The sequence below is a fragment of the Macaca thibetana genome, chromosome 11 (assembly GCF_024542745.1).
Source record: "Macaca thibetana thibetana isolate TM-01 chromosome 11, ASM2454274v1, whole genome shotgun sequence".
In the NCBI taxonomy this organism is placed as follows: Eukaryota; Metazoa; Chordata; class Mammalia; order Primates; family Cercopithecidae; genus Macaca; species Macaca thibetana.
This window is the reverse complement of record NC_065588.1, coordinates 27,149,440-27,163,610: the sequence shown is the minus strand read 5'-3', so window position 1 is coordinate 27,163,610 and position 14,171 is coordinate 27,149,440. Positions and strand designations below refer to the sequence as shown.

Genomic DNA, 14,171 nt, shown 5'->3' with positions numbered 1-14,171 from the left:
TCTTCCCGTATTTTGTGTAAATGCAATTCCTTGATCAAATTCCTTATTCCTGTAATGTTTGTAGGAGCATTATTTCTCATGGCTACATTGCATTAAGTCTACCTCATATTGACACGTTTTGCTACCAGAAGTGGTAGCGGAGACACAGAATCTTAGGGATGGAAATCTGGAATTTGTTCTCTGATCTGACTGGATCAAAAGGCAATAATGTTTCCATTGCCAAGGTAATTGACAGTCTATGGTAAAAGTTACTTATCACTTGTAGTCACTTGGTTTGTTAACTAATGCCTAGACACAGGATTTACTTATATTAAACCAAAGTGAAATGCCAGAATATCCTTCCTTGGTATACAGGGAATGGTATCAAGGAATGGTATCAAGGGGTGAAATTACACATAACTTACTCACTCACATCCTATCTTCTCTGGAAGGACCCAGAGGACACTCTCTTCATTAAGGCTTAAAAAAAAATCATTGGCAGGGGGTACTATTCTTGAAAAGCTCTAATGGCTATTATCACAGGTCAGGAGTGATAAAGGATACGCCCATTGAAATTGGCTTCTGGCCAGGGGCAGTGCCTCATGGCTGTAATCCCAGCACTTTGGGAGGCCGAGGTGGGTGGATCACCTGAGGTCGGGAGTTAGAGACCAGCCTGATAAATATGGAGAAACCTCGTCTCTACTAAAAATACAAAATTAGCCAGGCATGGTGGTGCATGCCTATAATCCCAGGTATTTGGGAGGCTGAGGCAGGAGAATTGCTTGAACCCGGGAAGCGGAGGTTGCGGGAAGCCAAGATTGTGCCATTGCACTCCAGCCTGGGCAACAAGAGTGAAACTCCATCTCAAAAAAAGAAATTGGCTCCTTAAATTCAATGGAGATGATGGGAGTTAGGATGTAGTTAAAGCACAAGCGGAAAGATTTAACATCCAGAAACAAAGAGTTTGGTTACCATATCCGGCAGCAGAGCAAAACGGTAATCAAAATGGTTTCACCCACAAAAATCTTTAGGGTTAACTGACAGTGGTGCCTAGAACTGAAATAGAGAAGTAGGATATTAAACTTTTATTAATTTACATATGAAAAAAGCAAACTGTAGGTCGTGAATAAATTTCTATCTTTAATTACAAGCCACAGCTTCTTATCTAGTTTTTAGATTTAAATCAGCTTAGATCATTGACATTTAATTATTGCTGTATTAATGAAATAAAATAAAATTTAGGTTTACTATTGTTTTATTCTGTTTCTTGTTCCTGGGTTACCTGAATCTTTTTTAGTATTCCACCTTAATGTACTGATGCTTTTGAAAATAATCTGTGTAGGTTTTTAGGGAAAAAATCTGTGTTGCTCTAGGGATGATACAAATACTTAATTTCTTATAGTCTACTGTATAGTATCAATATCTTGAGGTCAGGAGTTTGACATTAGCCTGGGCAACAGAGTGAGACCCCATCTCTTAAAAAAAAAAAAAAAAGAAAGAAAGAAAAAAATTAGCTGGACATGGTAGTACATGCCTGTAGTCCCAGTTAGTGAAGAGGCTAAGTGGGTGAATCACCTGAACCTAGGTTGAAGCTGCAGTGAGTCATGATCACAGCACTGCACTTCAGCTTGGGTGACAGAGAATTCAACTTAAAAAAACAAACCTGTATATGCTCTACAGAGAATCACATAAAACAATGTTAATTTTTTTCTTTCAATTAACAAATGTAATTTTTAAAACCTCAAGAGAAGTCTGTTATATTTACCCTACACATTGTGCCTTCTTTATTCCCGCCATTCTAAGTTTCCTTCTGCTATAATTTCCCTTCTAGAAAGAAGGGAAATCTTTTTAGCAGCTGTTTTTTTAGAATTTTTTTTAGAAAAAAACTTCCCTTGACAATTCTTTTAGAGCAGGTTTACTAGTGATAAATCCTGTTAGTTCTCCTTCATTTGAAAAATATCTTGACCTTTTCTTTTTATTTGTACCTTTTTGACTCCTTTATAACACTTAGGTACTTTGAAAAAGTTTTCTGATCAAATCTTCTCTCCCCCCAAAACTATAATGAAGAGTACAGATTTATGCCAAATGTCTGTGATAGCAAAGTGTTTTTAATAAACATCAATGAAAATACACATAGTTAAAAGTTCAAAAAATTTCTATGACTAGCCAATAAATTGCTGCAACTTTTACAGCTAATGCTGGTGTTCCTGAAATTTGAAACATAGTACTTTTCAAGAACTGTGGACAAGTTTGATTACCACAAAAATAACAGGCAGAGTGTTCTATTGTTTTTTTTTCTCCTGAAACTTAAACTCTGAATAGCAACAGATTGCAGCAAATGTAGCTCAGGATATTCTGAAAAATACAGCCCCAGGAGATGGCCAGTTAAAATGTGGACCACATTTCAATTCCACCTTTCCAGTGGAGATAATCAGTAGACTCAAAGAGATCCAAGGGTTGGATGAGTAACCATAGTTGAAAATGCTGACACAAAGTATTATTTGGCAATAATAAACTGAGGTGAAATGGTGCCAAGTAACTGATGTAGTGGAAGTTATGTTCTGGTCTGACTAGAATACAGCAATAAAAGTTGAGAGGTTAATAAGGGTAAAAGACAGAACCTTCAGATAAATGAAGAGAATGAGAAAGAATTGATTCAAAAAACATACTTCATTGTGATGACAAGCAAATTAAGGAGAAGGATGAAAAAAAGCAAGGTGAAAAGAAATAGGAAAAATAGTTCAGGCTGTAGAAAAATTTTTTCACAACAGCAAGGAAATTCTCTTGACAGAGAAATTTCTTGGTAAAATAAACATGGAGATGAACTAGAACAGGTATGAGGTTCTGGAAGAAGAAACATTTGCATAAATGTGACTTTCTTATCCAGCCACACTAACTCTATTTCTTAAGAGCAATACAATTTCCAAAACTTTCTTGTTCAAAGCTCAGATTTACACAATGCCACTTCTAAGAGGCAGGACACTAGCCTAAACTAAAATGTTCCTTATGTCTGTTCTTACTGTCTTCTCCTCTGGCTTGAGAGATGTTTTGATTTGCAAAAGTACTGGCCAATACAACAAAATAAAGACATAAATTAAGTCATAATAGAATTTTACATGTTTCCTTATATTATGTTCATTAATGCATTACCTGCCGCAATAATTTCACTCAGTTAAAAAATGAGTATGATGGTTTAAAGCTGGTTCAGTCATGATTTTATAAGCTTATTTATCAAGAGTGAAAATAGAAGACTATTAAAAATAGCTAAAAAGGTAACGTGTCATAGTGTTTAATGTTTCTGTAATTGTTGATAAGGCTTGTATCTAAGTCTGATGCAGAATTATTAATGGCACTCAAATAGTTCTTTTCTCAGCCACATAGTATCCACTGGTGCTATGAATCTGGAAGAGACTGGCTATGGCTACCACTTCTTGTCTTCAGTTGTGACTGTGCAATATCAGCAAGTGCGCTTTGTATCTTTTCCAGAAGCATGTCTCCTCGATAAACAACATCCTCCAGACATGTAGCAGCTTCATGGTTTTCTTCTTCTAGCTTATATAAGCTAGCAGCCTTTGTAAAACACAAATTTTAAAATCTTTAGAGTTTAGAAGGAGAGAAGCTGTCGCAGATGTACTTATTTTTAAATCTGGATGACTTTGCAATCATTGTGATATATTTTTCAGTAAAAAAATTCTAAAAATCAGATAACTTTTAAGAATTTTCCCCATGTGAATTATTAAAAAGAATGACTTTTCAATTAGAGATCTCTAGATATCTGTAAGTAACTCCCTTCCACACTACCTACGTTTGGACACCATTATTCTACTCCACATCTAGAATGCCACCCTCCTCTCATTCTTCACTAGGAAAAGAGACAAAATTGAGGAAAATAAGAGGTTTTCTTATCAGGGAAAATTGAATATTATCACAAAAGGTACTACGATTTGAATGTGTCCCCTCCAAAATTCATACATTAAAATCTAATCCCCAATGTGATGGTACTAAGAGGGGGAGGGGCCTTTAAGAGGATATTAAGTCATGAAGGCAGAGCTCTCATAGATGGAATTAGTACCCTTAAAATATGGCTTGAGGTTGAAGAGGGAGCTCTTGCTCTTCTGCCCTTCTGCCTTCAGCCATGTGAGGAAACAGGAAGAAGGTCCTCAACATGGTCCTAAACATGGTACCATGTTTAATAAAAATTCATTACTCATGCACAATGAGTAATAAATGCCTTGATCTTGGACTTCCCAGACTCCAGAACTGTGAGAAAATTAATTTTTGTTCTTTATAAATTACTGTCTCAGGTATGTTGTTATAGCAGCACAAATGGACACAGACAAAAGGTATTAAATCTACCTCCTTTAATTCAAAATTCTCTATTACTGGTAAAATTCTCAAAGGAATAGAGGCTTACCTGTAAAGCAGCTGTAGATTCTTCACTGGGTAAGGAATCTATCAAAACATCAATGTCTTTTGCGGTTCGGGCAATCAGTGCTGCAAAAAGCTGGGCATACTCTAGAGATAAAGATACTGCTAGATTAGGATATTAGAAAACCTCAAGTTTTCAGAAACAAATTTTAAGTTCATGAAACCAGAAACTTCATATAGCTTTTTCTGTCCTAAGATTCTAATGATTCGGCCAGGCATGGTGGCTCACACCTGTAATCCCGGGACTTTGGGAGGCCAAGGTGGGCAGATCACAAGGTCAGGAGTTTGAGACCAGCCTGACCAACATGGTGAAATCCCATCTCTACTAAAAATACAAAAATTAACCAGGCGTGGTGGCATGTGCCTGTAATCCCAGCTACTCAGGAGGCTGAGGCAGGAGAATCCCTTGAACCTGGGAGGAAAAAGTTGCAGTGAGCCAAGACTGCATCACTGCACTCCAGCCTGGGTGACAAAGCGAAACTCCATCTCAAAAAAAAGATTCTAATGAGTCTAATGATTAAATATGCACCAATCCTGTTATACATTTAGCTCAAATTGGGAATTAAGCATAACGTATGTCATTTCATTTATCATGACAATATAGTGGTCACTTGAATAAAGAAATTTATAGGGGGGCGGAGCAAGATGGCCGAATAGGAACAGCTCCAGTCTCCAACTCCCAGCGCGAGCGACACAGAAGACCGGTGATTTCTGCATTTTCAACTGAGGTACTGGGTTCATCTCACTGGGGAGTGCCGGACGATCGGTGCTGGTCAGCTGCTGCAGCCCGACCAGCGAGAGCTGAAGCAGGGCGAGGCATTGCCTCACCTGGGAAGCGCAAGGGGGAAGGGAATCCCTTTTCCTAGCCAGGGGAACTGAGACACACAACACCTGGAAAATCGGGTAACTCCCACCCCAATACTGCGCTTTAAGCAAACAGGCACACCAGGAGATCATATCCCACACCTGGCCCGGAGGGTCCCACACCCACGGAGCCTCCCTCATTGCTAGCACAGCAGTCTGTGATCTACCCGCAAGGCAGCAGCGAGGCTGGGGGAGGGGCGCCCGCCATTGCTGAGGCTTAAGTAGGTAAACAAAGCTGCTGGGAAGCTCGAACTGGGTGGAGCTCACAGCAGCTCAAGGAAACCTGCCTGTCTCTGTAGACTCCGCCTCTGGGGACAGGGCAATAACAAACGCAGCCGAAACCTCTGCAAACGCAAACGACTCTGTCTGACAGCTTTGAAGAGAGCAGTGGATCTCCCAACACGGAGGTTGAGATCTGAGAAGGGACAGACTCCCTGCTCAAGTGGGTCCCTGACCCCTGAGTAGCCTAACTGGGAGACATCCCCCACTAGGGGCAGTCTGACACCCCACACCTCACAGGGTGGAGTACACCCCTGAGAGGAAGCTTCCAAAGCAAGAATCAGACAGGTAGACTCGCTGTTCAGAAATATTCTATCTTCTGCAGCCTCTGCTGCTGATACCCAGGCAAACAGGGTCTGGAGTGGACCTCAAGCAATCTCCAACAGACCTACAGCTGAGGGTCCTGACTGTTAGAAGGAAAACTATCAAACAGGAAGGACACCTACACCAAAACCCCATCAGTACATCACCATCATCAAAGACCAGAGGCAGATAAAACCACAAAGATGGGGAAAAAGCAGGGCAGAAAAGCTGGAAATTCAAAAAATAAGAGCGCATCTCCCCCGGCAAAGGAGCGCAGGTCATCGCCAGCAATGGATCAAAGCTGGACGGAGAATGACTTTGACGAGATGAGAGAAGAAGGCTTCAGTCCATCAAATTTCTCAGAGCTAAAGGAGGAATTACGTACCCAGCGCAAAGAAACTAAAAATCTTGAAAAAAAAGTGGAAGAACTGATGGCTAGAGTAATTAATGCAGAGAAGGTCATAAACGAAATGAAAGAGATGAAAACCATGACACAAGAAATACGTGACAAATGCACAAGCTTCAGTAACCGACTCGATCAACTGGAAGAAAGAGTATCTGCGATTGAGGATCAAATGAATGAAATGAAGCGAGAAGAGAAATCAAAAGAAAAAAGAAGAAAAAGAAATGAACAAAGCCTGCAAGAAGTATGGGATTATGTAAAAAGACCAAATCTACATCTGATTGGGGTGCCTGAAACTGAGGGGGAAAATGGAACCAAGTTGGAAAACACTCTTCAGGATATCATCCAGGAGAACTTCCCCAACCTAGTAGGGCAGGCCAACATTCAAATCCAGGAAATACAGAGAACGCCACAAAGATACTCCTCGAGAAGAGCAACTCCAAGACACATCATTGCCAGATTCACCAAAGTTGAAATGAAGGAAAAAATCTTAAGGGCAGCCAGAGAGAAAGGTCGGGTTACCCACAAAGGGAAGCCCATCAGACTAACAGCAGATCTCTCGGCAGAAACTCTCCAAGCCAGAAGAGAGTGGGGGCCAATATTCAACATTCTAAAAGAAAAGAATTTTAAACCCAGAATTTCATATCCAGCCAAACTAAGTTTCATAAGTGAAGGAGAAATAAAATCCTTTACAGATAAGCAAATGCTTAGAGATTTTGTCACCACTAGGCCTGCCTTACAAGAGACCCTGAAGGAAGCACTAAACATGGAAAGAACAACCGGTACCAGCCATTGCAAAAACATGCCAAAATGTAAAGACCATCGAGGCTAGGAAGAAACTGCATCAACTAACGAGCAAAATAACCAGTTAATACCATAATGGCAGGATCAAGTTCACACATAACAATCTTAACCTTAAATGTAAATGGACTAAATGCTCCAATTAAAAGACACAGACTGGCAAACTGGAAAAAGAGTCAAGACCCATCAGTCTGCTGTATTCAGGAGACCCATCTCACACGCAGAGACATACATAGGCTCAAAATAAAGGGATGGAGGAAGATTTACCAAGCAAATGGAGAACAAAAAAAAGCGGGGGTTGCAATACTAGTCTCTGATAAAACAGACTTTAAACCATCAAAGATCAAAAGAGACAAAGAAGGCCATTACATAATGGTAAAGGGATCAATTCAACAGGAAGAGCTAACTATCCTAAATATATATGCACCCAATACAGGAGCACCCAGATTCATAAAGCAAGTCCTTAGAGACTTACAAAGAGACTTAGACTCCCATACAATAATAATGGGAGACTTCAACACTCCACTGTCAACATTAGACAGATCAACGAGACAGAAAGTTAACAAGGATATCCAGGAATTGAACTCATCTCTGCAGCAAGCAGACCTAATAGACATCTATAGAACTCTCCACCCCAAATCAACAGAATATACATTCTTCTCAGCACCACATTGTACTTACTCCAAAATTGACCACGTAATTGGAAGTAAAGCACTCCTCAGCAAATGTACAAGAACAGAAATTATAACAATCTCTCAGACCACAGTGCAATCAAACTAGAACTCAGGACTAAGAAACTCAATCAAAACCGCTCAACTACATGGAAACTGAACAACCTGCTCCTGAATGACTACTGGGTACATAACGAAATGAAGGCAGAAATAAAGATGCTCTTTGAAACCAATGAGAGCAAAGATACAACATACCAGAATCTCTGGGACACATTTAAAGCAGTGTGTAGAGGGAAATTTATAGCACTAAATGCCCACAAGAGAAAGCAGGAAAGATCTAAAATTGACACTCTAACATCGCAATTAAAAGAACTAGAGAAGCAAGAGCAAACACATTCGAAAGCTAGCAGAAGGCAAGAAATAACTAAGATCAGAGCAGAACTGAAGGAGCTAGACACACAAAAAACTCTCCAAAAAATCAGTGAATCCAGGAGTTGGGTTTTTTGAAAAGATCAACAAAATTGACAGACCACTAGCAAGACTAATAAAGAAGAAAAGAGAGAAGAATCAAATCGACGCAATTAAAAATGATAAAGGGGATATCACCACCGACCCCACAGAAATACAAACTACCATCAGAGAATACTATAAACACCTCTACGCAAATAAACTGGAAAATCCAGAAGAAATGGATAATTTCCTGGACACTTACACTCTTCCAAGACTAAACCAGGAAGAAGTTGAATCCCTGAATAGACCAATAGCAGGCTCTGAAATTGAGGCAATAATTAATAGCCTACCAACCAAAAAAAGTCCAGGACAAGATGGATTCACAGCTGAATTCTACCAGAGGTACAAGGAGGAGTTGGTACCATTCCTTCTGAAACTATTCCAATCAAGAGAAAAAGAGGGAATCCTCCCTAACTCATTTTATGAGGCCAACATCATCCTGATACCAAAGCCTGGCAGAGACACAACAAAAAAAGAGCATTTTAGACCAATATCCCTGATGAACATCGATGCAAAAATCCTCAATAAAATACTGGCAAACCGGATTCAGCAACACATCAAAAAGCTTATCCACCATGATCAAGTGGGCTTCATCCCTGGGATGCAAGGCTGGTTCAACATTCGCAAATCAATAAACATAATCCAGCATATAAACAGAACCAAAGACAAGAACCACATGATTATCTCAATAGATGCAGAAAAGGCTTTTGACAAAATTCAACAGCCCTTCATGCTAAAAACTCTCAATAAATTCGGTATTGATGGAACGTATCTCAAAATAATAAGAGCTATTTATGACAAACCCACAGCCAATATCATACTGAATGGGCAAAAACTGGAAAAATTCCCTTTGAAAACTGGCACAAGACAGGGATGCCCTCTCTCACCACTCCTATTCAACATAGTGTTGGAAGTTCTGGCTAGGGCAATTAGGCAAGAGAAAGAAATCAAGGGTATTCAGTTAGGAAAAGAAGAAGTCAAATTGTCCCTGTTTGCAGATGACATGATTGTATATTTAGAAAACCCCATTGTCTCAGCCCAAAATATCCTTAAGCTGATAAGCAACTTCAGCAAAGTCTCAGGATACAAAATTAATGTGCAAAAATCACAAGCATTCTTATACACCAGTAACAGACAAACAGAGAGCCAAGTCAGGAATGAACTTCCATTCACAATTGCTTCAAAGAGAATCAAATACCTAGGAATCCAACTTACAAGGGATGTAAAGGACCTCTTCAAGGAGAACTACAAACCACTGCTCAGTGAAATCAAAGAGGACACAAACAAATGGAAGAACATACCATGCTCATGGATAGGAAGAATCAATATCGTGAAAATGGCCATACTGCCCAAGGTAATTTATAGATTCAATGCCATCCCCATCAAGCTACCAATGAGTTTCTTCACAGAATTGGAAAAAGCTTTAAAGTTCATATGGAACCAAAAAAGAGCCCGCATCTCCAAGACAATCCTAAGTCAAAAGAACAAAGCTGGAGGCATCACGCTACCTGACTTCAAACTATATTACAAGGCTACAGTAACCAAAACAGCATGGTACTGGTACCAAAACAGAGATATAGACCAATGGAACAGAACAGAGCCCTCAGAAATAATACCACACATCTACAGCCATCTGATCTTTGACAAACCTGAGAGAAACAAGAAATGGGGAAAGGATTCCCTATTTAATAAATGGTGCTGGGAAAATTGGCTAGCCATAAGTAGAAAGCTGAAACTGGATCCTTTCCTTACTCCTTATACAAAAATTAATTCAAGATGGATTAGAGACTTAAATGTTAGACCTAATACCATAAAAATCCTAGAGGAAAACCTAGGTAGTACCATTCAGGACACAGGCATGGGGAAAGACTTCATGTCTAAAACACCAAAAGCAACGGCAGCAAAAGCCAAAATTGACAAATGGTATCTCATTAAACTAAAGAGCTTCTGCACAGCAAAATAAACTACCATCAGAGTGAACATGCAACCTACAGAATGGGAGAAAATTTTTGCAATCTACTCATCTGACAAAGGGCTAATATCCAGAACCTACAAAGAACTCAAACAAATTTACAAGAAAAAAACAAACAACCCCATCAAAAAGTGGGCAAAGGATATGAACAGACATTTCTCAAAAGAAGACATTCATACAGCCAACAGACACATGAAAAAATGCTCATCATCACTGGCCATCAGAGAAATGCAAATCAAAACCACAATGAGATACCATCTCACACCAGTTAGAATGGCGATCATTAAAAAGTCAGGAAACAACAGGTGCTGGAGAGGATGTGGAGAAATAGGAACACTTTTACACTGTTGGTGGGATTGTAAACTAGTTCAACCATTATGGAAAACAGTATGGCGATTCCTCAAGGATCTAGAACTAGATGTACCATATGACCCAGCCATCCCATTACTGGGTATATACCCAAAGGATTATAAATTATGCTGCTATAAAGACACATGCACACGTATGTTTATTGCGGCACTATTCACAATAGCAAAGACTTGGAATCAACCCAAATGTCCATCAGTGACAGATTGGATTAAGAAAATGTGGCACATATACACCATGGAATACTATGCAGCCATCAAAAAGGATGAGTTTGTGTCCTTTGTAGGGACATGGATGCAGCTGGAAACCATCATTCTTAGCAAACTATCACAAGAACAGAAAACCAAACACCGCATGTTCTCACTCATAGGTGGGAACTGAACAATGAGATCACTTGGACACAGGAAGGGGAACATCACACACCGGGGCCTATCATGGGGAGGGGGGAGGGGGAGGGATTGCATTGGGAGTTATACCTGATGTAAATGACGAGTTGATGGGTGCAGCACACCAACATGGCACAAGTATACATATGTAACAAACCTGCACGTTATGCACATGTACCCTACAACTTAAAGTATAATAATAATAAATAAATTAAAAAAAAAAAAAAGATTTAGAAAAAAAAAAAAAAAGAAATTTATAAATGGGATGCCTTCTTTGTTAAGGTCCCTCACTCAGCTAAATAAATACAAATTCTCCTCTAAAGGAGTAACAATCTATTATCTGACATGAACCAGAATTATGAGATGTTAGGTGAATTGACTAAGTTTTTTACAACAAACAAAACTTGCAATATCCTCAAGTAACAATATTTTTAGAAACAAAATAAGCTGAATTTCTCAAGAAATCTAATTTTAAAGTATAACAAAAAATGTGAGAGTCAAAATAAGAGAAGCTAAGAAAATCTGTTTACCTTCTGTAGGGTTAGCAGGCTGGTCTTTGTTAATTGCTGTCTGAATATTACTGAAAGAGGCAGGAGGACCACATTGCTGCAATACTCCAATGGCATTACAAAACTGATCTGCAAGCTTAGGCCAAAGAAAACATGTCAAGGTTAGAAAGGACTTATCAGTTTTAAGGACTTTATTGGTAACAGCAACAACAATAAGTTTCTGTAATGCTAATCTCTGAGCAAGGGAATAAAACAGAAAGGAGTAATTGTTGATAAAATAAGCCAGTTGATTACATGTTTTAATTCTGCAAAGAAACTAAGTTTGGTATCAATCTAGGTGAAGTTAAATTTGATATAAATCTAGTTGGAACAGTTGAAATACAAAACAATCTTTCTTTTCTTGTTATAGTAAAATGATAAGAGAACACTGGCCAATACTTATTGTAAGCCACAAGTAAAGACTTTTTGCGGACAGTGATGGAAAAGAGCAAATTTGACTTGTAAATATCTAAGTATGGCATCACGTTTAATAAAAATTTATTACCCATGCACAAAGTATATGATTCCTTTTCTGAGACTGGAGTAGTTATAAGTGTAAAAAAAATAGTGGGGAAAAGGCTGCTCAGAAAAGCACCTTGAGTAATCAGAAATGTATCTGTTCAAGACTCAATTTTTAAACTCTTGTACTCTAAAAGTACTCCGTAAGTACTTTTAAAGATGGAGAATATCAATTCCTTACCATCTCCAAATTAAATACACCTATCCTCCCCACCAATTTCTCTCACCTAGTCTTGACCTCTCAAACCTCCTATTTCTAATAAGCATTTCCTTTGGGTTTCTCTGCCATTGTTTCAATGACAGAACTCAAAGGCAACTGTTTCCTCTGTTTAATATTTAATTTGTATTGAAAGTCTCCTAGTCAACCAGTCTAACTTCAGATTCTTGCTTTCCTTTGATCTTCAAATTATGCTAATACTACAAATCTTCCTCTTTTCCTTCTATCATTATTGTTGCTTAGTTCAACCAATTATCTCACACCAGAATTATTACAATAGCCTTCTTGTTGTTTGCCAGTTCACCAGGTTATTTATTTTACCCTGATAAAAACATTTGAGCTTACTCCACCACTGTCTTCAAGGTAAATCTCCAACTCAGGCTGTTTTGAAGCTTTCAACAATCTAAGTCAACTCTACTGACTTGTTTTCCACTACTCCTTCATATTTACCTAACTAGTCATAAAGTCACTTATGACTAAATGGCTTTGCTCAGGTTTTAATAATAGTAATGGAGCAATAAGTGCTCAGACGCTATACAAACGTAGATCCCAGCTCTATTAACCCAGGTAGCATTTTTCATTTTTAAATTGGATACATTCTCCTATTACAGCATTGTTGTGAGGAAGAGGAAATACACAAAATATTCAACACAGTGTCTATCTGTTCCATCCTTCAAAAACTTTTAGGCCGGGCGCGGTGGCTCAAGCCTGTAATCCCAGCACTTTGGGAGGCCCAGATGGGCGGATCACGAGGTCAGGAGATCGAGACCATCCTGGCTAACACGGTGAAATCCCGTCTCTACTAAAAAATACAAAAAACTAGCCGGGCGAGGTGGCGGGCGTCTGTAGTCCCAGCTACTGGGGAGGCTGAGGCAGGAGAATGGCTGAGGCAGGCGAATGGCGTAAACTCGGGAGGCGGAGCTTGCAGTGAGCTGAGATCCGGCCACTGCACTCCAGCCTGGGCGACACAGAGAGACTCCGTCTCAAAAAAAAAAAAAAAAAAAAAAAAACTTTTAAGATCCATTTAGTCAACAAAACTTTATGGAAAATAACTATGACAAGTACTACATTTAAACACTATAGAGACATAGTGAATGCGACATAGCTTCTGCACTCATGGTTTTCAGAGGGTAGAACAAATGTTAAAAGTTATACAAATCTGATTAGGATAAATGCTAAGAAGATTCCCTCTATTTTGGTTCACATCACTCCATATTCCAATTTACTTCAGAACCTAAAGCTGAAAATACTCAATTCATTATAACTCCCTAACCACATACTGTTTTTCCATCACTTAAATGTCTCCTGAGTATATGACATTTTTTTAACCTCCTTAAGGAGTATCTCTTTGCAAACATGATAGTGCTTATACACAGTAGGCACTCATACTAGTTATCCTAAAGGCTTTTCTCCAAAATCCAATTATCAGCATGCCTAACCTGGAGTTAAGGCCATATTCACTCTGTCCTTACTATCCTTCTAGTTACAAGACATGTATGAATATGCAAAAGTTTCCCTAAAATAAGATTTCTATCCAGCAGCATCATTACAATTTGATTTTGTAAAATCTCAAAGGAGTAGTTCCCTGAGGAAGGCTGACTGGCAGCTCAGGCAAGTCCCTGCAGGGCAGAATTTATCTTGGTGAATTCAACATTTAGAAGCTGGTCCTCTCAGCCTTAAAAACTAGTGTTATTCACCCAGGGTAGATCAGTTTATCACAAGTAGATTCACACTCTTCAAGTGTACAAAGCCTGATGTATTAAGAAAAATGCCAAGTTATTAGCTTACAGTGAGGAAAAAAAACTGGCAAAGAAACCAGGTACTTAGGTTTTCCTCTCAGCATGTTTTCTCTCTAGCCCCTTATCTAGGACGTTAAATCACAATCAGACAATGAGAAACATAACTATCAATGGAAAACTATTTAA

The 14,171-nt window shown here is 38.9% G+C and overlaps 1 protein-coding gene across 23 annotated transcripts in view; it reads right to left on the bottom strand.

Annotated features, from left to right (window-relative positions):
* Positions 1-2,071: 2,071 nt before the first annotated feature.
* Positions 2,072-14,171, bottom strand: part of MED21 (mediator complex subunit 21) — a 1,150,573-nt gene continuing 1,138,473 nt past the window's right edge. For all 23 annotated transcript variants that reach the window (XM_050746769.1, XM_050746768.1, XM_050746766.1 and 20 more), the window contains exons 3-5: positions 11,493-11,607; positions 4,394-4,494; positions 2,072-3,549 (exon numbers count right to left, since the gene is read on the bottom strand). In XM_050746769.1, the coding sequence (XP_050602726.1) occupies positions 3,373-3,549; positions 4,394-4,494; positions 11,493-11,607 (393 nt within the window). In that variant the 3' untranslated portion in view covers positions 2,072-3,372. The remainder of the gene's footprint in view (positions 3,550-4,393; positions 4,495-11,492; positions 11,608-14,171) is intronic.